The sequence below is a fragment of the Astatotilapia calliptera genome, chromosome 13 (assembly GCF_964374335.1).
Source record: "Astatotilapia calliptera chromosome 13, fAstCal68.1, whole genome shotgun sequence".
Classification (NCBI taxonomy): domain Eukaryota; kingdom Metazoa; phylum Chordata; class Actinopteri; order Cichliformes; family Cichlidae; genus Astatotilapia; species Astatotilapia calliptera.
Window position 1 is genome coordinate 2,884,402 of NC_137434.1, and position 26,943 is coordinate 2,911,344.

Genomic DNA, 26,943 nt, shown 5'->3' on the forward strand with positions numbered 1-26,943 from the left:
ACAAGTACACTTCCGGAGTAATCTTTTCAAAATACAGTCCACTATTTTTTGTTTTGGTCAGAGCTTAGACATTCACTAAATGTTTCAGACTATAACGTTATTTCCCAGTTTTCACCATAGGGATATTTAAATTATATACCCTGTATATAAACACAAAAATCCTTGACAATATACAACTCCTTAATTTAATGCAAGTGTTGTCTTGCATTAAATCAATGTCATGATGCAAGTAATTATTTTGTACTGTTATGGACATACTATGAATGTGTGAACCGCTTTGTTAGTAATTTATTTAGTGTACTTACTGCTGTGAACTTGTCTTGACGTGACAAGTATTTACTAGGCTATATAATTGTGAATTGGTGTCGGTCGGGGGGTTAGTGAGAGTATGTATTTCAAGTAGGAACCTCAAAACAGCTCCTTGAAGCTGGCTTCAGAAGCAGGTCAGTGCACAATTTTATGACGTCATTTTTAAAAACCATGGTAAATGGTAAATGGCCTGTATTTATATAGCGCTTTACTAGTCCCTAAGGACCCCAAAGCGCTTTACATATCCAGTCATCCACCCATTCATGCACACATTCACACACTGGTGATGGCAAGCTACATTGTAGCCACAGCCACCCTGGGGCACACTGACAGAGGCGAGGCTGCCGGACACTGGCGCCACCAGGCCCTCTGACCACCACCAGTAGGCAGAGGGCCTACTCCATCAGGAGAGGAAGTGGATTACTCTTTTCAAGTAACGAGTAGAGTAAGGGATTACTATTGCAAAAACGGTAATTAGATTACCGTTACTTTGCCGTAGGAACGCTGCGTTACTGCGTTACTAAAACCGTGATTTTTTTTGCGAGAATGTCTCATGACAGTGACATAAGCGAGTGCGACGTTCGTGACAACAGCTGTGTGCAGATCAACAGTGGATCATATATCGAGTGCGGGAGAGAGTGTGAGCGTGCAGCGTTTAAAGCGTGGAAGTACTGACCTTACTTTGAGTTTGATTCCATAAAGAGTGACAAAAACATTAGTGTCCATTGTGCGTGGGAAGAAAACTTCTTTTTACAGCGGAAAAAACCCCCCCTAAACTTCCAAGCAAGCACTGGGAGTGCGCTATGACGTAATGGGAAATTCAGAGAAACTCGCAGATTCTTCAACTGACCGCTGCAGCTCACCTACACCAGGGTAAACCTCCGCCTGCCCCACTCCTGCTTTACAGGTGAAAATAGAGCAACAGGACCGCTAGTCTTTGATTTTATTTATTTTCTGCTGTGTTTTACTTGCATCTATTCGAAAGAGTGAGTGTAAACACGAAAACAAATTTTATTTTATGTGCTGGAATGTGCAGAAAATAGGTTTAAACGTTAAACAAATTTCTTCCAGTCAGAGAATGGTGCATACAGTTAAATTTTTGCTTGATGCATAAAGTTAAAAGATTAAAACTAATAAAACAAGTTAAAAAAAGAGACTTTTCCATTTGATTACATTTTGTATGATGGATTATGCAGAAAAAGTAGAATTGGGCTGAAAGATCTATCGATTTATCACCTCTTCAGGTTGTAAATCGTGTTTTTAAAAAGTAACTAAGTAATTAATTACTTTTGAAAATAAGTAATCAGTAAAGTAACGGGATTACTTTTGGGGGGAAGTAATCAGTAATTAGTTACTGATTACTTTTTTCAAGTAACTTGATCAACACTGGTGAGGACCTTAAGCTGACTGTTAACTCTGCTCCAGCTCTCTGCAAAACCGCTAGTCTTTTTACCACTGCTCAATATAAAGCATTCTATCATACTGTACAACAGCTTGGTAGGGAAACTACACAGCTGCTGTCAAACCGCTGGCAACCACCCCTCAGCCTCCTAGTAGATACCTCTATGGTATCAACTTGAAACTCCTACTGCTCCTCATTTTAGGGTTCTTGCACAAAGTTAGGTATCCACACTGTCAGCCCAGCATTACAGCAACATTGTAAAGGACGTTACCAATCCATTTTATCAGCCATCCTCTTTGCTGCCATTTGGAAGACAGCATAGGGCTCAAAAGACCTGCACTTCCAGATTCAGGAACAGGTTCTATTGAACAGCCATAACTGCACTTGGTTCTCATTTTGGCATCCTTCAAGCAAGTCATGAGATGCACTTGGCACAATTCCCTTTAAATTGTGCCTTGTCTTTAAAGCATTCAGGTCAGTTTTTATGGTAGTCTGTATCGTCTTAAAACAATTAAAATTATAATAGCATTTCTCTTAAGCATATTGCATACATAGGACTGCTATGCCATTTTCAACTGTTCAAGAGAGACAACAAATTTAATTGTATGTGTCGCACGAGACAGATTGCTATATTAGAATTAATCATTTCATCAAAGTGTGCCTAATAAAATGCCCAGTGAGTTTATAACTCTGATGTAAATAATTGGCAATGAGGGAATGTCCCCATCTGATGTAGATAATCAAGACCATTGAACCTGTGACACTCGTTTCAGCTTTTATTTCTCATTCACTCATCCATGCAAACCTTTCAACATCCATACCTGTATGCACACAAGCTTCCATTAGGAGTACAAGATAGCATCATTTTGTTTTTTTAAATAAGTAACAAAGGACTCTAGTCAGATTAACCGAAACAAAACTAAGACTGGAAAATGATGCTTTTTTCCCTTCAAGTCATTCTCATATTCACCAAAACTAGAAGAATTTCAAGAATCCTGTAATATCAGTGTGCACCTCTAATTTCAGATACAGCAAATGCACACACACTGAAATTTTAGGGACCTTTAGTTTTCGAAAAAAATGTCCACAATAAGGCTAATTAAGCAGAGTCCAACTTGTCGACTAACCACTTATAGCAGATCTATATGAAAACAACTGAAAACAAAGGGCCACTTTAGAACTGCCCTGAATAGAGACCATAACAGTCTGGTGAAAAATACTACCTGTGTTTCTATAACGTCAGCTTGTAACCATTATAATAGTTGAAGATCAGCTGATAAGGCATTTTAGATGAGTTCATGAACGAGAAGCAGTCGACGTGGACTCTGCTGTGCTGCCCTGCCTTCAGCTAGTATAATGTCTGCCTTGACTAAAGCCAGCCTGGCTATAATGCTGCCCACCATGCTGGAAGAACTGTTCAAACTGTCCTCCTTGGTTAAAATTCTGCCCCCCTCTTCCTCCCCAGCCCCCTCCTTGTCCTCCTCCTCCCCTTCCTCCTCTTCCTCTACCCCCCCGACCTCCTCGACCACCACCTCTGTCTTGGTAATGACCGCCATCATGGTATCCGCCGCCTCCTCCTCCATGGTAGTTGGGATCCTGGAAGCCTCCTTGGTGGTTTCCTCCATAACCTCCTCTTCCTCCTCCCCCGTGATGACCTCCTGCATCCTGATAGTAGCCCTGGTTGTAACTGCCTCTCCCTCTTCCACCTCCTCCTCTACTTCCTCTCTCCCCGTGTCCTCCTCCCCCGGCTCCCCTCTCATAGCCCCCACGGCCACCTTGAGAGCCGTGATCGTATCCTCCCCTGCCACCTCCGTGCCCACCGCCGCCATAGTGTCCTCCGATTTGGGGAGCATCTTGACGCTTCTGCCAGGTGGGCATCTCTGGAGGCGGAGGCTCAATCTCACACGGCCGACCTCCCCTGTCTGGTACTCGGCCCATCAGAACCTGAGGAGAGGAAATGTGCTGAAATCAAACAGTTGTGGGACGCTTGACCACAGCGCCACTAGACGTGACGCGTGGATGACCAGGAGAAACATTTCAAACTAAAGTTACTGTGCTGAGCTTTATATGTTTATTACCACCAAACAGTCAGTATTAAATCAACGCATTTTACACTGAAATAAAAACAGAGTAAAAGACATGAAAAGGAAGAAGGACAGGTGTCACTGCACTGATGAGCCCACCTTATTGATGGCACAGGCCGTCTTCTCTCTTATCTTGCCGCTGCTTGTGCGGAGGATCTTGGAGAAGTCTTGGCGAGCGGCAAGAAGATGAGCAACAGAGACTTTACTTTTGTTGGCAAGAGCTGAACGCAGTGGAGGGTAAACTTTACTCAACTTATCAGCATGTGTCTGAAGAGAGATGAGCACAATAAAGCCCATAATCCACAACAGGACAGTAACACATCTATTGTATTAAACAGTATTTTTCAAAGTATATGACTAAACACGAGACTCAGAATCAACAATCAACTGGCAGAATTATTTGAAAAGATGATTACTCTTTTCATCATTTTATAGCAGCTTATATTCCTCTGGATTTCAGGCTGTATCTCTTCAGGAAGCCTCTAGAGGCAGGAATTTCTCACCGTTTTATATTATTTTCAAATAATAATTACTTATGAAAAGTTGTGGTCCGGATGAAGTTATAACTTCAAGTCCACCTATTCTGCCTTTTCATATTTTCTGTCATATCTCCTGTTCAGATACTCATATTAAACATAACCAAAGTTTAAATGATGAGTCCAGCGTATGTACATGTGAGCCAAAAGCTCAGGCACAAACTCCTACTCCTGGCTCTATATGATGTCAGCGAGAGCATGTGGCCGTAATGTCGCACGCAGTTCTGTTTGTCAGCAAAGCAGCCACACCCACCAAATGAATGGTGACCTTACAGGAGAAGAGCCAAAATAGCTATTTTCAGATGCAGGACAAACTGACGGCAGCACAAACACCGGCAAAAGATAAATAAGGATTATTTTGGTTTTGGCCCAACATTTTTATAGTGAGAAGAACAACATTTAAGAGAGCAGAAGATTTTGTAGCTAACCCAATTAAGAACATTTGCTATGAAAGAGAGCAAAGAGCAGTACCTCTGTAACCCACAGTGCTCCTGTTTAAAAAGCTAGACACGTGCTTCATACTTGGTTAGGAGGATGCCACGTTGCTACGTACCTTTGCTCTATCGGACCAACCGAAGGACTGCACCGTCACGTCAAGACGTTTCAACAGCATCTTCCTTCTCACCTCATACTCATTCACTAGCGCTTGGTTTATAGCCTCAATTTTTTCCTAAGGTAAAAAGATTAAGAGAGAAGAAAGAGTCTTCACATACTATTCACTGACTGTTCTGCATTTCTCCACCATTTTTACTTACCATGTGCACAGGTCCAAGGGGCTTCTTTAACAACGGCTCCCCTACATGGTTTGGTGGAACTCGACTAAGGGCTTCTTTCAGCTGAAAGGAAAAAGAGAGCATGTGCAGATGTGTGCAAGTTGAATTGTAAAAGTATCTGCTTTCAAAGAAAAAACACTTTAGGAGGGCAGGAATCCTTTCCCTGACTTCAGATTGTCAGCCTCATGGTTGGTTGTTGCAAAACATTCATTTCTCTCAGTGTTGCTGGCAGGCAGCTCACATCCTTCCTTTGCTTTTAAGCCTACATTTTAAAACTCGTTCACTCATTGTAAGTTTACACACTTTCTAAAATGAACACGAGTACCATGCTTATACACCTGTTTTACACTAAATGTCAAAAAGAGTGAAAACAGTGCTGAGCAGTGCTTTCATGTAATATCAGTTTCTACCACAAGATGGTGCAGCATCCACTCATAATTCAACCTGAAGAGGAGGAGCACGGGGACATGACAAGTATCTATTCCAAATGATAAAAAGTCCACATGACAGCAGCTTTCTACAGCTTTGGAGATGAAAACAATGAGTGATGATGTTGATTGGAAGCCACAAAGCAATGGCTATATTAATAAAGTGCTAATGTTTCCCAAATGGACTTCTTCTTGTTTGTCATTTTAGACTAAATGCCCTGCATGTGATTACCTCAATTAGACTTACTTTGCTGTGGAATCTAAGAGCAAACCATACATTTTATTTTCTTCATGTTAGAGGGTGGGCAACTACACGAAATATTCTGGTAAAACACTGCCCCTTGGTAGTAATAGTTTGGGTACATTTTGCAGAGGTCAACAAAAAAAACCCCAATAACAAGAAGGCTTTGTATTTCTCTGTAACGGTAACGTGCAAAATTCATTATGAAATTCTGCCTCGGCCCTGAAACTTTAGCCATTTTATGTTTATTCACTGCAAAACAGTTATATTTTAATCATTTATCTCATATATGTGAAAACGAATAAATTAGCAGCAGTGGGAAATCTTTGGGTTGGGGCAGGCAAATGTTAAAGTCTGCCTAGAGTGCTGACACAGATGAGATGTTATCAGATAATAAAATATTAAATAATCATCATAAACATTTATAACCTCTCATCTCAATTACTGCAATGCACTTCTCATAGAGATCAGCCAGGCTTCCATTGCTCGCTTACGGCTGGTGCAAAACACGCTGCTCGATTTTTTTCTGGTGCAAGTGAGAGCACATCACTTCAAGTTTAGCATAACTTCAGTGGCTGCTCGTTTATGAATTCAAAATCCTTTTATTTGTCTTCATGTCTCTTAAAGGTTCTGCCCCATTTATCCGTATGAGCTGCTGCACCCTTTTGTCCCAGATGTTTTTGCTTGTTTCAAAGGTCAGAGGTGACCTTTACAGCTGCTGCTCCTTCACTCGTCGTTTTTAACTCTCACCCAGTGCGAGTTATCACAACACGATGTAATATGGTGTCGCTCTTTTTTAGAGACCCTACTTTATAGTGGACACCACCTCTGTGTCTAACTGACCTTCTTCTCTATGCCACTGAAGAACTGGAACATGGTGATGTTGGCTGGAGGCTTGGACATGCCCAGTGCCATGCAGATGCCCTTCAGTTCTTGGAACGCAGGGCTTCCAGACTCCTGGGCTTTCTTCTGAGGCTTGTTAACCAGGATCATCCTCGACGCCTCCAACTCAGAAACCAGAAAAGCTGAAACCCCCCAAAAATGAATTTGAGTAAATTCTTATTGCTTTGACAGTGAGATCAGGTTTCTGAAAGTCACATTTCAAACAAATCAGCTCCACTTGAGATTTACAAGTTGGCACTAATCTGTGTTTTGAGGCCAAGACAGTGAAGCAATACTCCACCTTCATTTACTTCCCTCTGAAAAACCGACTGGGAACTGCCCAAGTTAAAAGACACACAGAGTGTCAGGGTGAAAACTGTGGCGACAGCCATGGCTGCGTTCTGTCCAGACAGGTCAGATCCAGTATCCGCTGCTGATTTTCCTGCCATCATCAAACTATGTTCGTAGTTGTTCAAGCTCAGTTTAGATTTATTGCTCATGTTTGACTCCAGCCCTGCCACAGAATGGTGAAATGTCCACTGTACAGCACCTTTCACCTTATCACAGGTGTGAGAAGCAGTTAAGAAGATGGAAGGATGAACAGATTTTTGTAATTTGTCATTATGTTTTCCTGACCTGATTCTGACCTGAACTACAGCAAAAACATGAAGCCAGTGGACCTCAGTGTTTATAGTATAATTACTCAGTTTATGCGCTGATGAAGTCAGGAAATTCAGAGGATGACAACATGGGTGACTACAGTAATGCTGCATGAACACCAGCGACTGCACAGACAGATTTGCAGATTTATGGATCGTGTATGAGAGTAATCCACAGTGAAAGAAGTAAAACTAGATGAAGGCACCTACCAGAATAAAGACACTTCATTTCTAAATGCAGCATATTACTAGTAAAGCTGCCACACCTTCTCCAACCAACAGGTAAAACTGGACACCTGTTGAATGTATGAGTCCTTAAAACTCAAACACCAGTGGCACACTCACAGTGAATGTTTCACTTGTTTTGCCTGCAGTGAGAGCATAGTGCACAAGACTCACATCTTTCCTCTCCTCTCACTTTTTTTTGCTTTCATCCACATTAGACATTTAAATACAGAAGACATGTTGACATTAGGTGGGCCTTTATCACAGCCTGTGTGTGTCTAAGCAGTTCATAGAAAGTGTCAGGTTTAAGTTGCTCTTTAAAGACAGGCGTGGTTATTAAGAGTGTTTTTCGTACTTATAAGCAGCAGGCAGTCTGTCCTGTTCAGGAACCTCTGGGTAATGTCTCCACTGGTGAGGACAGAGTATGGACAGGTGAGCTCTGACAGCAGGCCGCTCATCTCCAGCTGGAAGCCCTCTGCCTCACTCGGGCCTGGAACAAGAACAAAAAGCACTTTCTAAATGTTGGCTTTTAGATAAACAAGTTGGTTAGATCTCATTTCATTAACTCATGTATGATACCCACAATCATGGACTGGAATTGGAGGCCAGAAAATAACAAACACTGGAATAGATGTTCATTGATAATCTGCTGTACAACTATTCAACAATTATATTTTACATTTGTTAGCATCAGGAAGAGCTTCATGTCCTAGTGAATGAGCAGCGCTTACAGTTGGTAGCATGGACATTTTCCTCCAGCTTGCAGTAGAGTCTGAGTTCTGAGACGATCCAAGCACAGAGCTTGGTAAACTCGGGTGAAGCTGCTCCTCCGCTCACAGCAGATTCCAGAGCTCCTTCTTCCAACAGAGGGCCTTGGTACCTGCACTCAATCAATCCATCCATCACGCACACACAAATAGAGCTCATATTAAAAAACAACAACAACAACAAAAATTAAAAAAACACATAAAACCTCTCTCACTCTTGATGACGAGTAGAAATGAAGCCTGCTAAGAGAGCCAGAGCGTCTCCAAACAGAACCAAAGCACATTTTAAAATGTGGTTATTTAAGGACTCTCTTCTTACTGTCAGGCTTACATGAGGCAACGAAAGTGGCACGAGAGCCCCAGTGACTTGGGAGAACCTACTGGAAATTTCAGCGTATAAGAGATTAATCTGGAACCATATTCTCTATCTTGTTTAGAAAACTGGTCTGAACTGGTTAATGCAAAATAATGTGTTGGAGCTATCCTCGTATGCATTTTCATGGCAGCAGCTGCTGCTGCTGACGAAGCCTGTAGCTTATCATGTCAAATCACTGTGTAGGCTCGATTTGCATGACTATGTACACACATCAATATGACACTCATAAGCAGCGATTTTAAATTTAAATAAATAAATAAATAAATAAATACACAACACCGCCCGAACGCTAGCTACCACACCAATTTAGCCGTTTAGCTCAAGCTATATTTGTATTGCGCTGGCTAAAATAGAAAAGAATGGGCAGGTCTGCTCCCTGGAGCGTGGCTAGGCACACAGTGTTTCCACAGCGGGATACATAACCGTATTTTCACTTACCCTAAATCTTCCAGAGAGACAAGAATGTCATTCTCCATCCTACTGTTCCCGAGTTATCTACTAAAATCACGAAATACAGATTCCACATCAGCCAGCTCAGCATACACGTTTAACTTCTTCTCCTTCTTCGTTGGATTCATTGGCGGCTGTGACCCCAACTTGGATCGAGCTTTTTTCCGCCACCTGCTGGACTGGAGCGCGATCGGTGACTGCGTTCGTGTTTTTTTCTTCGCTTTTTTACGGCAGCTTGCAGTCTATCAGTGTTGCACTACTGCCATCTCTTGGGTTATACTGCGACACTTCAATTTCCTTAGGAATTTCTTCTGGAATGACAACTGCCGCACTTGTTTAATTTTTGGATTTTTCGATCCATCTGTATAAATCTGCAAATAGTCACTGTACTTGTACCTGAAAAATCCTTTCCTCTTTCCCAACAATTTTCTAACACTTTCTTAACAGGATGACTTTTATTATGACCTTTCAAATGTATCTAATAATTAACTATTAACAGTTTTCTTCTAATATATAGTGGCATTTCACCTGATTCTACCCTTAAAGCACATATTGGCATTGTTTTAACTGACCCTAAGCAAAGTCTCAAAGGTGAGTACTTTTGTTTGCTTTGGACTGTTTAATTTTTGCTCCTTTCTTCTCAGGACCCCGGCTCCAGCTTCCCCTCCACGAAACTGGTTGTACTGGAGATGTATTCCTGTTAAAAGTTAGTTCTTCCTTCCCACTTTTACCAACTGCCCCAACGTTCCCGCTCTAACAACTGTAGAGTCTTTACTGTACGATATGAAAGTGTCGATCCTAGGTAAATACATCTGTACCGAACTGATTTGTTTGCACTCTAAAGTTTTTTTTTCTGTTGTTTTCATTTTTCACACCTTTTGCTTTGTTTTACATACTCACTGCCCAGTTTATTAGATATCATTAGTACCACATTGGACCCTCGTTCACCTTTAGAATTGCTTTCATTATTATAGATTCAGCAAGGTGGTGCTCAGAGATTTTGGTCCACATTGACATTGTTTCATTATGCAGTTTCTGCAGATTTGTAGACTGCACATCCATCATGCCAATCTCTTGTTTCAGTACATTTCAAAGGTGCTACCGGATTAAGATCTGGTGACTGTTGAGTCCATTTGAGTGTTGAACTCTGTTAAAAAAAACCTTTTAGATTATTTGAGCTTTGTGATATGGTGCGTTATCCTGCTGGAAGCAGCCATTAGAGGGCTGGTCCAAATGTTCATAAAGGGATTAACACGATCAGAAACAATACTCAAGCAGACTGTGTTGCGCTGGCTAACAGCTTCAGTGCACCTTAGCATTCCCCAAGTCCTTTGGTGATGGCGATGAAGAGAGCAGCCTAACATCATTAAAATTTCCAGTAGGTGTTCGGATGGGCTGACGTGATGAATGTGCAAGTCATAATATTTCCCTAAATTTGTCACCCATCTGTACCTTCATAATGTTGTCCTTTTTCAGAGCTTGTTTAGCCAACAAGTACACCATCTGATTTTGTTCTTTGTCCCCGTGACTATCATTCTGTTATCCATATTAGTCACTTTAAAATGAGACTCAATGTTCAGATCAACAACAAGAAAAATCAAAATTACAAAGCGCAATGCAGCTCTGTCCAGATATTTATGGATTTATTGTATTTAATCAAATGCTCCAAATGAGCAGTTTTTAGATTTGTGAACAGGTTGCTTTGAATTGGGCGTATGGCAGTGTACTTTTAATACTTTATGATGTTGGTTAACGTTGGTGTTTGCTCTTCATTTTCCATTGTTAGACTGAGGGCTTTTGTGTCAACCACACTGTACATGAACAAAACTGGACTGCAGGTCTCTTGGTTCGGTTCTCAATCCACATGTTGTATTTGATGAAAATGAAGTTTGAAACAGTCGGGCCAACACATCTTGGTTTGTGTGCGTTATCACTGTTTCCAACTATGGACAGCAGGTATACTGCATGCTCATCATTTAAAGCAACACATAAACTACTACAGGATACTGAGGAAGTCCAATGAAGCACAAACACCAGATAATACAATTAAAGCTTGTTGACATAGTGTGGTGGGATTCACTAAGTAAAAATGAGGCTTAATCCATCCAGTATAAAAAAATATAAATATAAAAAATATAAATTGCAGATTGATCCAGCCTGGCCCACGATTTTGCTTTTTCCACACGGTGCAGGACTTTTCCCCATACCTGCCTTTTGGGAAATGTAGTTCTTTTTCCATCCCCAACGTTCTGTCAACATTTTAGTGACGGCTTCGGCATGGAGCTGTCGCCCTCCTCCGCCCACACCTCCAGAGCCACTGCTATATCCACAGATACAGTACACAAGTACAGTAAGCAGATACAGTACACAGGTCCAGTACACAGATACAGTAAACAGATACAGTACACAGATACTGTACACAGGTACAATACGCAGATACAGTAAGCAGATTCAGTACACAGATACAGTAAGCAGATACAGTACACAGATACAGTACACAGGTACAGTAAGCAGATACAGTACACAGGTCCAGTACACAGGTACAGTAAACAGATACAGTACACAGATACTGTACACAGGTACAATACGCAGATACAGTAAGCAGATTCAGTACACAGATACAGTACACAGATACAGTACACAGGTACAGTACACAGATACTGTACACAGGTACAATACGCAGATACAGTAAGCAGATACAGTACACAGATACAGTACACAGGTACAGTACACAGATACAGTACACAGATACAGTACACAGGTACAGTAATCAGATTCAGTACACAGGTACAGTACACAGGTACAGTACGCAGGTACAGTAATCAGATTCAGTACACAGGTACAGTACACAGGTACAGTACGCAGGTACAGTAAGCAGATTCAGTACACAGGTACAGTACACAGATACAGTACACAGATACAGTAAGCACATTCAGTACACAGGTACAGTAATCAGATTCGGTACACAGGTACAGTACGCACATTCAGTACACAGGTACAGTAAGCACATTCAGTACACAGGTACAGTAAGCAGATACAGTACACAGGTACAGTACACAGGTACAGTACACAGATACAGTAAGCAGATTCAGTACACAGGTACAGTACACAGGTACAGTACACAGATACAGTAAGCAGATACAGTACACAGATTCAGTACATAGGTACAGTACGCAGGTACAGTACACAGGTACAGTACACAGGTACAGTAAGCAGATTCAGTACACAGATACAGTACACAGGTACAGTACGCAGATACAGTACACAGGTACAGTACGCAGGTACAGTACACAGGTACAGTAAGCAGATTCAGTACACAGATACAGTACGCAGGTACAGTACACAGGTACAGTACACAGGTACAGTAAGCAGATTCATTACACAGGTACAGTACGCAGGTACAGTACACAGGTACAGTACACAGGTACAGTAAGCAGATTCAGTACACAGATACAGTACACAGGTACAGTACGCAGATACAGTACACAGGTACAGTACGCAGGTACAGTACACAGGTACAGTAAGCAGATTCAGTACACAGATACAGTACACAGGTACAGTACACAGGTACAGTACACAGATACAGTAAGCACATTCAGTACACAGGTACAGTAATCAGATTCGGTACACAGGTACAGTACACAGATACAGTACACAGGTACAGTACACAGATACAGTAAGCACATTCAGTACACAGGTACAGTACACAGGTACAGTACACAGATACAGTAAGCACATTCAGTACACAGGTACAGTAATCAGATTCGGTACACAGGTACAGTACACAGGTACAGTACACAGGTACAGTACACAGATACAGTACACAGGTACAGTAATCAGATTCAGTACACAGGTACAGTACACAGGTACAGTACACAGGTACAGTACACAGGTACAGTAAGCAGATTCAGTACACAGGTACAGTACACAGGTACAGTACGCAGGTACAGTAAGCAGATTCAGTACACAGGTACAGTACACAGATACAGTACACAGGTACAGTACACAGATACAGTAAGCACATTCAGTACACAGGTACAGTAATCAGATTCGGTACACAGGTACAGTACACAGATACAGTACACAGGTACAGTACACAGATACAGTAAGCACATTCAGTACACAGGTACAGTAATCAGATTCGGTACACAGGTACAGTAAGCACATTCAGTACACAGGTACAGTAAGCACATTCAGTACACAGGTACAGTAAGCAGATACAGTACACAGGTACAGTAAGCAGATACAGTAAGCAGATTCAGTACACAGGTACAGTACACAGGTACAGTACACAGATACAGTAAGCAGATACAGTACACAGGTACAGTACACAGGTACAGTACGCAGATACAGTACACAGGTACAGTAAGCAGATTCAGTACACAGGTACAGTACACAAGGTCCACTACCCAGATACAGTACACAGGTACAATACGCAGATACAGTACACAGGTCCAGTAAGTATATTCAGTACGCAGGTACAGTACGCAGGTGGTGGTCAGAGGGCCCGTTGGCGCCAGTGTCCGGCAGCCTCGCCTCTGTCAGTGCGCCCCAGGGTGGCTGTGGCTAAATGTAGCTGCCATCACTAGTGTGTGAATGTGTGTGTGAATGGGTGGATGACTGATATGTAAAGCGCTTTGGGGTCCTTAGGGACTAGTAAAGCGCTATATAAATACAGGCCATTTACCATTTACACAGGTACAGTAAGCAGATTCAGTACACAGGTACAGTAATCAGATTCGGTACACAGGTACAGTACACAGATACAGTACACAGGTACAGTAAACAGATTCAGTACATAGGTCCAGTACACAGGTACAGTACACAGAAACAGTACACAGGTACAGTACACAGGTACAGTACACAGATTCAGTACATAGGTCCAGTACACAGGTACAGTACACAGAAACAGTACACAGGTACAGTACACAGGTACAGTACACAGGTACAGTAAACAGATTCAGTACATAGGTCCAGTACACAGGTACAGTACACAGAAACAGTACACAGGTACAGTACACAGGTACAGTACACAGGTACAGTAAACAGATTCAGTACATAGGTCCAGTACACAGGTACAGTACACAGGTACAGTAAACAGATTCAGTACATAGGTCCAGTACACAGGTACAGTACACAGGTACAGTAAACAGATTCAGTACATAGGTCCAGTACACAGGTACAGTACACAGGTACAGTAAACAGATTCAGTACATAGGTCCAGTACACAGGTACAGTACACAGATACAGTACACAGGTACAGTAAGCAGATTCAGTACACAGGTACAGTACACAGAAACAGTACACAGGTACAGTAAACAGATTCAGTACACAGGTACAGTACACAGGTACAGTACACAGGTACAGTAAGCAGATTCAGTACACAGGTACAGTACACAGGTACAGTACACAGAAACAGTACACAGGTACAGTAAACAGATTCAGTACATAGTTCCAGTACACAGGTATAGTACACAGATACAGTACACAGAAACAGTACACAGGTACAGTAAACAGATTCAGTACGCAGGTACAGTACACAGGTACAGTACACAGGTACAGTAAACAGATTCAGTACGCAGGTACAGTACACAGGTACAGTACACAGGTACAGTAAACAGATTCAGTACGCAGGTACAGTACACAGGTACAGTACACAGGTACAGTAAACAGATTCAGTACGCAGGTACAGTACACAGGTACAGTACACAGGTACAGTAAACAGATTCAGTACGCAGGTACAGTACACAGGTACAGTACACAGGTACAGTAAACAGATTCAGTACGCAGGTACAGTACACAGGTACAGTACACAGGTACAGTAAGCAGATTCAGTACACAGGTACCGTACACAGGTACAGTACACAGGTACAGTAAGCAGATTCAGTACGCAGGTACAGTACACAGGTACAGTACGCAGATACAGTAAGCAGATTCAGTACACAGATACAGTACACAGGTACAGTACACAGGTACAGTAAGCAGATACAGTACACAGGTACAGTACACAGGTACAGTAAGCAGATTCAGTACACAGATACAGTACACAGGTACAGTACACAGGTACAGTAAGCAGATTCAGTACACAGGTATAGTACACAGATACAGTACACAGAAACAGTACACAGGTACAGTAAACAGATTCAGTACGCAGGTACAGTACACAGGTACAGTACACAGGTACAGTAAACAGATTCAGTACACAGGTACAGTACACAGGTACAGTAAGCAGATTCAGTACGCAGGTACAGTACACAGGTACAGTACACAGGTACAGTAAGCAGATTCAGTACACAGATACAGTACACAGGTACAGTACGCAGATACAGTACACAGGTACAGTACACAGGTACAGTACACAGGTACAGTAAACAGATTCAGTACACAGGTACAGTACACAGGTACAGTAAGCAGATACAGTACACAGGTACAGTACACAGGTACAGTACACAGGTACAGTAAACAGATTCAGTACACAGGTACAGTACACAGGTACAGTACACAGGTACAGTAAGCAGATTCATTACACAGGTACAGTACACAGATACAGTACACAGGTACAGTACACAGATACAGTACACAGGTACAGTAAAAGCGGTTAGCAGCGGCTACGCTTCACAGCTCAAACTTAAACTGTTCACAAAATGTAAAATGATGAAAATTTTAAACATAGTCTCAGCTGTGTATTTGGTCGTTTCAAAGTTTATCCAAATGCAGGGCTCTAGACTAACTTTTTGCCATGGGCGTACCGGTACGCCTATCTTTAAAAAGTTAGGCGTACCGGCACAAAAGTTAGGCGCACACAAATTGTATAATAATTGATATAATATAATGTGTTTTTCTGGATACACTGTGCTTTCTCAGCATTCAAAGATTGATGACACCGTGTCAGAGCACTGGCTATGAATTTCAGAAGGATCAGGCCTTAACCTAACAGAAAAGTTAGCAATAGTTCTTTTCCTATTACAGCTACATCCACGTCTGTCGTGCCTAGGCTGCTCACTAGGGCTGGGTATCGTCACTGATTTCTATAATCCATTCGATTCCGGTTTTCAAAGTCCCAATTCGATTCAATTTAGCCTCAGATAGTCAGAAATATTATAACTCTGATCATTTATCAGTACTGACTTCATCAGAATTGTGAACATCACAGCAGATGCCTTTGTGTGAAAGTAACTGAGAATAAAACACAGAAAAACATGAAGGAGATTTTCCTGGTCTGGCTTTTTATAGCAGATAACCTTAAAAATATTCTACAATGTTCTGCATATCAAGTTCAAATTTCTTCAGTATTGAACAACAGAAAAAATAGGCTTTCTTGTCTGAGGTCATTTAAGTGAAAAAAAGAAAAGAAAAAGACAGCAGCCACAGCGCTGTAAACAACGGTAGACTGGTGGGTAATAAGCCAATGAATAATACAGAAAACAGAGATTGGAGACGGGAAACTGTTCTTGAAGTACAGAGAGAGAGAGAGCTAGCTGTGCATGAAGTGCAATTTTAATAGTCGTGGAAGCAAAACAGCAAAATTCAGCTCGGTGAATTTTGGTTGGAGAGACAAATCCTGCAGCTCAGAATCAGCGCAAAAAGACGTAAACACAGCGCGGACCGGACGCATCAGGATCGTTGAGCTCCGACAGCGTGTCCGTCTACGGGCCGTCGGGTGAGAAAGCCGAGAAAGACAAAGCTGATTCTGATGAGTCGGTCCGCTCTGTGTTTACGTCTCTGTGTGGAGTCCGTGTACCTGCTCTCATTTGCTGTTTGGTTGTTGTTGAAATGGTTTGGTGAGCTTTAATCTGAGAATCTGCCGTTTCTGGCAAAACACCGTTATATTTAAAAGTCGATTCAGGATTTAATGAATTGATATCGCTTTATTCAAGCTACTCACCTCCCACTTCCACCTGCACTTTCAACTGGACCACGGCCAATCAGAGAGGTCCCGCCCCTTACTATCTCTGATTGGTTTAGTCCACGATAGGGGCATAATGTGTGTCTGTTGCTGACCACAGGGAAGGTTGCAGATTTTTTTTTTTTTTTTTTTTTGCTACCCGAACATTTGGTCGCACAGGTGCAACCAAATTTTTTTTTTAGTCGCACCACTGAAAAATTTGGTTGCATTTGTGACCAAATTGGTCGCACTCTAGAGCCCTGAAATACAATATCTGCTGTGTCGGTCAGGTTGTATTTTTGTTTTCAGTGAATTTAATCTGCTGCTAAGTTGCTTTCACACGTGGAACTGCAGCTACACTAGAACACAAATGAAAGGTATTTTTTCAATCAATTATTTGATCTTGTTTCCATGTGTCCTTATTATGCTGTGGGCGTTAAATGAACGAATTCAATTTAAAATACCGCTGTTTGCAGTAGTATGATTTCCTGCAGCATTAATCTTTTGTCTTATTTGGATCAGTGCTGCATTTTCCAGTTTCATTTTTATGTTCTTTATCATTTTTGTCAGTATTTTTAACACATTTTAACACTATTTATAAAGCTCAAAAATGAATTACCAATACTATTAATAAATACTTAAATCAAAAATGGATTTCACAGACAAAGAATTAAACTCTTAATTAAAAACGTAATTTTAAAAACTATTTTTGAATTCCAAATGAAAAAAATAATTTTCAAGATCTTTTTTTATTCTTCTTCTTTTTTTGAACAACAAAAAAAACTTTTTAGACTGAATGCAGTTGGATACAATAGTTTAGTGAGACAAACATGTCATCATATTAGATCATATTCATATGTTAGAAGTCATTTGGATTAGTGATAAAACAATTTCCAATGGAAATCGAGAGGAACTAAACTTTTGGCAATATCCTTGCCTGTAATAATGCATCAAGAGATTATTTTTTTTCAATATAGAGATTTTTTTTCAATTAGCACTTCTCTTGCTTTATTTCCAGCCTTAGCAGCACTTCTCAGAATAAAACCACTGTTAACTTTCTGTCAATCATCAGACAAGAGGATTACTGAGCCAGGTGGTATTCCTGGGAGTTTAAGAAACGGAGCTCAAATGGTTAATTCAGGTTAGACTGGAATTAATGAGATGAAAAGAAATACCGTGTAAGCTGGATGACTGTGTTCTGCTAAAGTTACTTCATTCTTCTTAAATATAAGCCATACAACAAGTAAAAGTACAAATGTAGTTACAGACTTCCTCAGTAAGTTTAGACTCTTTCGGAAGCCTTTGAATTGTGCGTTAAAGGAGAAAGAGATTAAGAATTAAAGTAGAGGATGCAGAGCCCATCATCACTGAGGCAGTCTCTCCTGCATGAAGTCCAGGTGCTGGTTTTCCTGTGTGGGTGTCTGATGCCACAAAGCTGAGTCAGAGCTGTAACATCCTCTGTGAACTTGGTGTGGAAAAAACAGATGTGGGTGTGTCCTCATCTCCCAGAGGAGTCCAACAAACCTCTGTGAAAAATATTTCCACATCATTTACTATAAATACTACAATGTTCAGGGCCTTTGTAAGCACAGTGCATAAAAGTCAAGTGCATAAAAGTATGAAACTGAATCAAATTCAGCTTTTGTTTTCAAATTGCATGAATAGAAACAGCCATCATGTAAAAAATAACTACACATGGTCCCAGAGTTTAAATGACCAAACTCCTCACCTCCAAAGAGGTCAGCCACCCTTTGGAGAAAGCTAATTTCTGCCGTTTGTATCCGCAAACTCATTTTTTCGGTCACTACCCAAACCTCATGACCATAGCTGAGGGTGGGGATGTAGAGTGACTGTATATCGACTCATCCCTAACCTGGAGTGGGCACTCCACCTTTTTCTGACTGAGGTAAACTAATTCATACAGTTTTAAAAATATAAACACCCATCACCGATATGTTACTCCAGTGCAAGCTCGGTTTATTTATTTGGTTCAACATCGTATTCATTTTCAAACAAGAATGAAGCTTTTCTGAACAAGATCATTATAAGAAACAGTAGCTCCTCAAGATACAAAAGATTGAAAGGGGAAGTCGATGATGATGATGTTGTCAAGAATCACACCTCTGGATGGTATTCATAATGACACACACACACACACACACACACACACACACACACACACACACACACACACACACACACACACACACACACACACACAGAGAGAGAGAGAGAGAGAGACAGATGAGACACCCAACAGCACAGTCAGGGAACAGCTGAAAACAGGTTGATGTTTTGCTATATCTATATTTGACACTGGCTTTGCACATAAATGGAACCTTGTTGTGATAAGTTGTGGTAGGACTCTGATATTGTTGAAATTTGAATGAAAGAACATACCTATATCACAATATTGGTAATGGTAAACCTACTAGTATTTATATATCACCTTCGTACTCAATTTGAGCATTCAAAGCACTTCATACTGTAAGTCACATTCACCCAGTCACGCGTACAACTATCACACACACTTACAACTCAGGGTTCAGCATCTTGCCCAAGGATACTTCAACACTGAGTCACTTGACAGCCTGCTCTGCCACCTGAGCCACAGCCATCCTATTGCCATCAGTTCACTGCCAAATTCTAATTTGTACCACTGTGAAAACATCTGAAAACTCAGGCCATCACTCATCAAGAGCTGATGAATTGCTTTGTCAGTTAGCTTGTACAACTGTCACCAGATTTATGCAGTGTAGCTAAGTTTCAGGTACAAGGTTGACTGTACCTGCTAACATTTTCACTAGCTGTGCTAGTTGGCTAGCTTGCAAAATTACTTCAACAGCTGATGCTAGCATGACATAACTGATGTAAAATGTCAAAATAAATATTGATTTTAGTCATCATGCAATTATTCAGTGGCAGAAAACAAGGACGTGTAACTACTTTCTGGGACAGCCTGCCCAAGACGTCTGGGCTCCAGTTTCACTGAAGTTCAAGTGCTTTGTGTTAGAGACTACACTGCATTGAAACTGAGAAATCGAACCGAAGAATGCAGTTTGCCTGAGTGTATGCATGAGCATTATTCAACAACAGCTGATATATCACTGGGGACATTGGTCTTTGCTGATAAGAAATATAAAGAGCCATAAAACATTCATTAAGATGCTTACTTGTGTAAGAACATTTTAAGTCTGAATATTTAGAAGCATGTGTGCACTACACAGCCATCAATATTATATTCCTGAATTGACCACCTGGTCACAAATGTTTTTGCACACAGTTTTAGGAATATTGTCTCACAATTAACATTTAGGAATTACAGCCATTTTTACATCATCATTATAGCTTCAAACACTTAAATGTATCACATGACAGCATTCTTGAGTGTTTCACAGCATCAAGCCAGAATTTTTTATTTCTCTTTTTCTTCTCCAGAGATCAGCACTCTGCAAAAGATCATCTCCTTGCTGGTGGAGCTCAAAGAAGAGCAACAGAAGCAGTGGGTGGTGCTGAGGGACATCCAAGCCCGACTGCAGGGTCAGACTGCCGACGACGACGAAGAGGAGGTGGAGGCACTGGACATGGAGCGCCCTCTGAGGACCCTGAAGGAGCTGGATGAGATGGAGACCCAGCTGGAGGACCCGGCAGTACAGAAGAGAATGGTAATTAAAAGGTGCTGTTCACGTGCTTGACTTGCCTAAAATGTGAATCTGAGATTTCTGATGATGACACCAGGTCAAAATTCTGGGTGTCTTACTTGTCACGGATGGGCGGGGCTACTATTGATGATGCAGTGAGACGCCTGATGCACACACGCCTGAGCTGAACAGGGTGGGCCAAGAGGAGCTTCAGGAACACTCGCCTCCAGGGGGTGCTCTTCTGTAAGTCACCTTAAAGATGTAGAACAGAAGCTTAGCCCAGCATGGGTGGTAAATAAAGACTAAGCTTTTCTAACCCTCAGGTGCTCTGACGCGAACTCCAGTAGGTAGGGATGGGTATCGTTTAGGTTTTATCCGATACCGGTGCCAAATCGGTACTTTTGAAAGAATGGAGAACACAAAATTGGTCCAAAAACCTCTCATGTTCAGCTGTTTTTTGTAAAAATATAACAGTGTTAGCCTTTTCTGCAGCTATGGGGCATATATGGTATCACTCTTGGCTGGAAGCAGTGCTTAAACAATGGAAAAAAACACAAACTTTGTCCAAAAACCTCTCATGTTTAACTGTTTTCCACTTTTTCTTTGGTCATTTTAGCCTTTTTAGCCAGGGTGAAGGGAGTATCTGCCATCAAACAAGAAGACAGCCGCATGTAGCTATGATGATGTTTGCTAGTTCACCTTACATGCATTAATGTAATAACGTGGTTAGTCTACTCAACGTAAATTAGCTACTCACGCAGAGAAGAACGGCTGCTGCCACCATCATCCTCATCATTTCTGCTACACTGGCAGGGCTAGGGGCCAGGACTCTCCTCTTCGTGTTTTTGGGGGATGTTGCATAACAGGCAACCCACCCGCAGTAGATGTGCACGGTGTGAGGTCTCACAGCAAGCTATCAAATACGGCGCATTTCTGGGCTTTTAAAAAAAACGCTATGCGTCGCCAGGTGTTTCATCGGATTTGAGGTGTTACCTCCTTTGACAGTATCACAGTATCAGCTTAAAGCACTTGTTGCAGGCTGCTGAGTTTGCATATTTTGCTGTGAAGTACAGCCAGACTTTTGACCGCTTTGCCTTGGTCATTTTTAATCTGTAGCTCTGCTCTAAAAGAACGCACGTACCTGGCCCCGCCTACTATCCTCGGAAACGTAAAATGATTGGCTAGAATCTAAAGTGTATCACAGCTCAGGAAAAAAAAGCACCGAAATAAAGCACCGAAATGTGCGCTGCTTTTCGGTCTGGTTACTACGGTGGCCCCTAGAGACAAAGCACGTACAAATTCCAAAACACATGCAAATTCCAAAACACATGCAAACTCCAAAACACTTGCAAACTAAAGAACACACGCAAACTCCAAAACACGTACAAACTCCAAAACACTTGCAAAATCCAAAACACTTGCAAAACCCAAAACACGTACAAACTCCAAAACACTTGCAAAACCCAAAACACTTGCAAACTAAAAAACACATGCAAATTCCAAAACACGTACAAATTCCAAAACACTTGCAAAATCCAAAACACTTGCAAACTAAAAAACACATGCAAATTCCAAAACACGTACAAACTCCAAAACACTTGCAAACTAAAAAACACATGCAAATTCCAAAACACTTGCAAACTAAAAAACACATGCAAATTCCAAAACACGTACAAACTCCAAAACACTTGCAAAACCCAAAACACGTACAAACTCCAAAACACTTGCAAAATCCAAAACACGTACAAATTCCAAAACACTTGCAAACTCAAAAACACATGCAAATTCCAAAACACAACGGAAGTGCTCCAGGACGCTAGGGGCAGTGTTGAGCTCGATTTGCAAAATAAACGGCAAGTTTGTCTGTATGGGACGGTCTAGTCTCCGTCGCGCTTCCCAGGTTGCCTAGCAACCGTGATACTAACCGCTGGAAACGTGTCATACAACTTGGTTTGACAGAAATGAGGGAGAACATATTTTGTTCATTTGTTTGTTTGTTTCTACATGAGCTTTGTGTGATTTGATAAGTATCTGAGGCTGAGACCACAGGACAGTAAAACATGATTTTTGGGCTTCATTTCTGTACTGAACAGTCATTTCAAGATTAATTAGTAAATAAGAATTAGCTGATGTTGTTCATGAGACTAAAGTCATATCACTTTGGTAATGTAAATATAATATGGCCAATTTTCTAGTTATTATATTAATCATTATTAGCTATTACAGCAGTGAACATGAACTCTGTGTCAAATACTGAGCTTCAGTACAGATTCAAGTTGCAGTTATTTATATGTCTTATCACATTAAATCTTCACTCAAAGACAAGTATCTTTGACAGTGCATATATAGGTGTATCATATATAAGAGACAAATGTTGTTCCTTCATGCTGGCATTACTAAATTTGGCTCATTGCTTACATATATTTATAAAAAGAAAATGTACAAGCTGTGATAACTGTTTCTGATAAAATGAAGAGTAGACTGATATATGAAATATTCCTTTATTGGGTGAGAAAATCAGACCATGTCATAACTGCTTTAAGTCATACAGAATAGATATCAGAGCCTTAAACAGGCTGGCTTCTGCTAAATGGGTCAAACTGGGCAGAAAGTAAACAAACACATAACATCCTTACAGAATATGATGTAACACTATAGATCAACTTAGCTCAGAATATATAAAGCATATAAACAATTACAGCAATATGATGCAACAAACACAGCAGTGCTACTGATCCAAAATACTCAAAGCTTCATAGAACTGAAACAAACATTTATTTTAGCTCCATTCTGCTGCTGATACATACTTTAGGTTTCTGAACATTAAACTTGTTGCTGCCTTTCATAGTGTGTAACTTGAAGGCCCTGAGTACTTTCTCCCACACTGAAAACACTGGAATGATAAAATTATTTGAACATTACCTAATAAGACTGATTCAGGACAGACAATTAGTTATTTTAAACTTTTCTAGCAGTCCTTCACAAACAGGGAACAGTCTGTCTATTCTCTCCATCTGTCAGCTGCTGCTGGCTCTTCCTCCTCCTCTTCCTCACACACTGTTGAGTTTGTCCTGGTGGATCATCAGGGGTGCAAAGCCTCACAGATGATGTGCAGCAGTGGGTCCCTCAGTCTGTCCTCACTCTGGACACTTGCAGTCGTCACACATGGAAATCAAATGTGTGATAAGCTGCAGGATTCAAACACAAGTGTGACTTATAAACACATGTTCATATTTTTATTACACAATCAGAGAGAAAGAAACAGAGAGAGTGCAGGACAGACAGACAGGTGACAGTCTCAGGTGTATACACTGCTACAAAACAGCACAAAAGAAGGAGGATTTAGTGTTTGTGTTATTACGAAACGAGGAGTTCCCAGATGGTACAGTGGACACACATGTGTGACTCCTGTGATTAAAGCATCTTTCTTTCAGCTTAACGAGTGAACCGTCAGCTTGTGCTGTGATATTCAGGACTGCAAACCGAGCAGCATCACTGACTTTCAGCTTGTTGTGTTTGTGGATATATGACTGACTTTAATTATCCACAAAATCATCACAATCTCTGTAAGATTAAGGTCGACTATATATATATTTTTAAAGTAAAGGCTTTAAAACCAAGTTAATTCTGAAAGTACAGACATGACTAATGTCACATAACTTTCCCGACATGTGGCCAACAATAATGGTTTAATGTTCTTCATTAAAAAAATATTTGCGCATAAATAAGTGACATAATATTCAGTACTTACTTCTGAAAGTTTACACTTCCTCCGCTCCGCTTCCACCGTTTTTTTTCGGCAAAATTATCCACACCACCACCGCACTATGAAGTCTGGGATATGTTGGGCCATGAAGGCTACACCGACCCATCCTTAAAATTCAGGGAAATTATGGACGCATTTGAGGGCCGCATTTCGAGCAGCCTTTGAATTGGGAAAGCCTTCTCTTGTCGCTGTGACGTAATCGGCCTTAAAATGCGGCCTTTAAGGCTGCAAACCCCAAATCCGGTCATTGGTACTTCCTGGCTTGTGTAGTTACTAGGTAACAAAAGCTCAACACTGCCCCTAGCGTCCTGGAGCACTTCCGTTGTGTTTTGGAATTTGCATGTGTTTTTGAGTTTGCAAGTGTTTTGGAATTTGTACGTGTTTTGGATTTTGCAAGTGTTTTGGAATTTGCATGTGTTTTGGATTTTGCAAGTGTTTTGGAATTTGTACGTGTTTTGGATTTTGCAAGTGTTTTGGAATTTGTACGTGTTTTGGAATTTGTACGTGTTTTGGAATTTGCATGTGTTTTTTAGTTTGCAAGTGTTTTGGATTTTGCAAGTGTTTTGGAGTTTGTACGTGTTTTGGAATTTGTACGTGTTTTGGAATTTGCAAGTGTTTTGGATTTTCCAAGTGTTTTGGAATTTGTACGTGTTTTGGATTTTGCAAGTGTTTTGGAATTTGTACGTGTTTTGGATTTTGCAAGTGTTTTGGAATTTGTACGTGTTTTGGAATTTGTACGTATTTGGAATTTGCATGTGTTTTTTAGTTTGCAAGTGTTTTGGATTTTGCAAGTGTTTTGGAATTTGTACGTGTTTTGGAGTTTGTACGTGTTTTGGAATTTGTACGTTTTTTGGATTTTGCAAGTGTTTTGGAATTTGTACGTGTTTTGGAATTTGTACGTGTTTTGGAATTTGCATGTGTTTTTTAGTTTGCAAGTGTTTTGGATTTTGCAAGTGTTTTGGAATTTGTACGTGTTTTGGAATTTGTACGTGTTTTGGAATTTGCATGTGTTTTTTAGTTTGCAAGTGTTTTGGATTTTGCAAGTGTTTTGGAGTCTGTACGTGTTTTGGAGTTTGCATGTGTTTTTTAGTTTGCAAGTGTTTTGGAGTTTGCATGTGTTTTGGAGTTTGTACGTGTTTTGGAGTTTGCATGTGTTTTTTAGTTTGCAAGTGTTTTGGAGTTTGCATGTGTTTTGGAATTTGCAAGTGTTTTGGAGTTTGCAAGTGTTTTGGAGTTTGTACGTGCTTTGTCTCTAGGGGCCACCGTAGGTTACTACCGTTTATGTCGGCACCGGACACCGGTACCCATCCCTACCAGTAGGTAAGGAGGCCACCCACCACCAATATGCTGATGTGGTGAAGCGATGGCTATGCTTCGTGCCGTTCAGACAGGGAGGGAGTGGCCGGCGTTGCTGGAAGCCTTCCACGGACATTTCACATTCTGAGGAAACAGACATGTTCAACAAAAGTTCAACACTCTGATGTTTGTCTAACCAAAATACTTGAACACAACAGTTTTAATCCAGGATGAGATGCTCACAAAAAGCACTGTGCATGAAAAGATCCATCACTGTATAGTTCTTTCATTATTGCTCTTCTTCCAGAGGACAAATTATATCCAATTAAAGAAGCATTTCAGAGAACTGTATTGGTTGGATCTTTGGGAATTTCACTGAAAAAACGATACATTTAATAGAGCTACAAGCTTTCTTTTTAAGATGCTTTTTATGGTATTTTTCTCATGTAATGCTTCTCAGAACCTGTCACTCTATGGTTGTTCAGTATGTATAACCCTTGAAAGACCCGACAGACAATTTGAGCCATTCAGTTTTTTATTTTCATGCTATTTTGGTTGTGCTAAATGAATATAGCATAATATAAATATATATTATATATAGCTGCACCTTAGCCATGATGGCAAGACTTTACATACAGCAGGGTCTGAAAATGGTCATGCACTGAGTGTGAAAATGGCTCTTCATCCTCCTCTGAAGACATCAGCTGATGTCCTCTTGGTTTATTAAGTCATGGTTACTTCCAGTTCCTGCCTCACCAAAAGGACATGAAATTAAATTATTGATCAATCATCTGTAATGCTGTAAAATTCAGGTGATTGGTAGAGGTAAAGGTTAGTGAATTTCAGAATCTTTAAATGTTTCACCCCCCCTCCCCTTTTGTTCCAACAACACCAGTACTTGAGCTCCAGCTGAACTCCTCATGTTATCCCTGCATGATCTTGACAGTTATCTATCAATCTATTTCCTTTTGATTGCTGTGAATTTTTGTTTCTTGTTTAGTTGCCAATTTGTGGTCACTGAACTACACTTGGTTGGCTCCGTCTCTGCTGGTAGTTGAGAGATATTCTAACAATTCATAATCTCTGCACAGGTAATCTAATCTGTCTCTGCATTTAGTTTATTGTTTCCAGTGTTTTAGACACGTATCTTTTCATTGTGTTGTAATTTGTTTTACTGTTTGGTGTTTGGAAAGCAGTGTTGTTGACAGACCAGCCAGAGTGTT

At 40.8% G+C, this 26,943-nt stretch overlaps 1 protein-coding gene and 2 long non-coding RNA genes across 3 annotated transcripts; all 3 read right to left on the reverse strand.

The window, feature by feature from the left end:
• Nucleotides 1-2,474: 2,474 nt before the first annotated feature.
• On the reverse strand, nucleotides 2,475-9,281 carry fam98a (family with sequence similarity 98 member A). The gene is made up of 8 exons (XM_026190920.2): nucleotides 9,121-9,281; nucleotides 8,271-8,419; nucleotides 7,895-8,029; nucleotides 6,617-6,798; nucleotides 5,087-5,167; nucleotides 4,885-5,001; nucleotides 3,895-4,062; nucleotides 2,475-3,655 (listed from the first exon to the last, which is right to left on the reverse strand). Exons 1-8 carry the CDS (start codon nucleotides 9,156-9,158, stop codon nucleotides 3,056-3,058), a joined length of 1,470 nt encoding a protein of 489 aa, XP_026046705.1. The 5' UTR covers nucleotides 9,159-9,281; the 3' UTR covers nucleotides 2,475-3,055.
• Nucleotides 9,282-20,400: 11,119 nt separating this feature from the next.
• LOC145419627 (uncharacterized) lies at nucleotides 20,401-20,910 on the reverse strand. Its single transcript, XR_013900934.1, has 2 exons — nucleotides 20,778-20,910; nucleotides 20,401-20,652 (listed from the first exon to the last, which is right to left on the reverse strand). It is a non-coding gene; the product is annotated as an uncharacterized LOC145419627 (long non-coding RNA).
• A 2,235-nt stretch (nucleotides 20,911-23,145) lies between these two features.
• LOC145419750 (uncharacterized) lies at nucleotides 23,146-24,818 on the reverse strand. Its single transcript, XR_013901091.1, has 2 exons — nucleotides 24,410-24,818; nucleotides 23,146-23,846 (listed from the first exon to the last, which is right to left on the reverse strand). It is a non-coding gene; the product is annotated as an uncharacterized LOC145419750 (long non-coding RNA).
• Nucleotides 24,819-26,943: the final 2,125 nt, after the last annotated feature.

Coding starts and splice junctions, on each gene's coding strand:
- fam98a (XM_026190920.2), bottom strand. CDS start 9,158: ATGGAGAATGACATTCTTGTCTCTCTGGAAGATTTAGG. Junction 8,420..9,120: donor GTCTCTCTGGAAGATTTAGG/GTAAGTGAAAAT, acceptor GATTGAGTGCAG/GTACCAAGGCCCTCTGTTGG. Junction 5,002..5,086: donor CCCTTGGACCTGTGCACATG/GTAAGTAAAAAT, acceptor TTTTTACCTTAG/GAAAAAATTGAGGCTATAAA.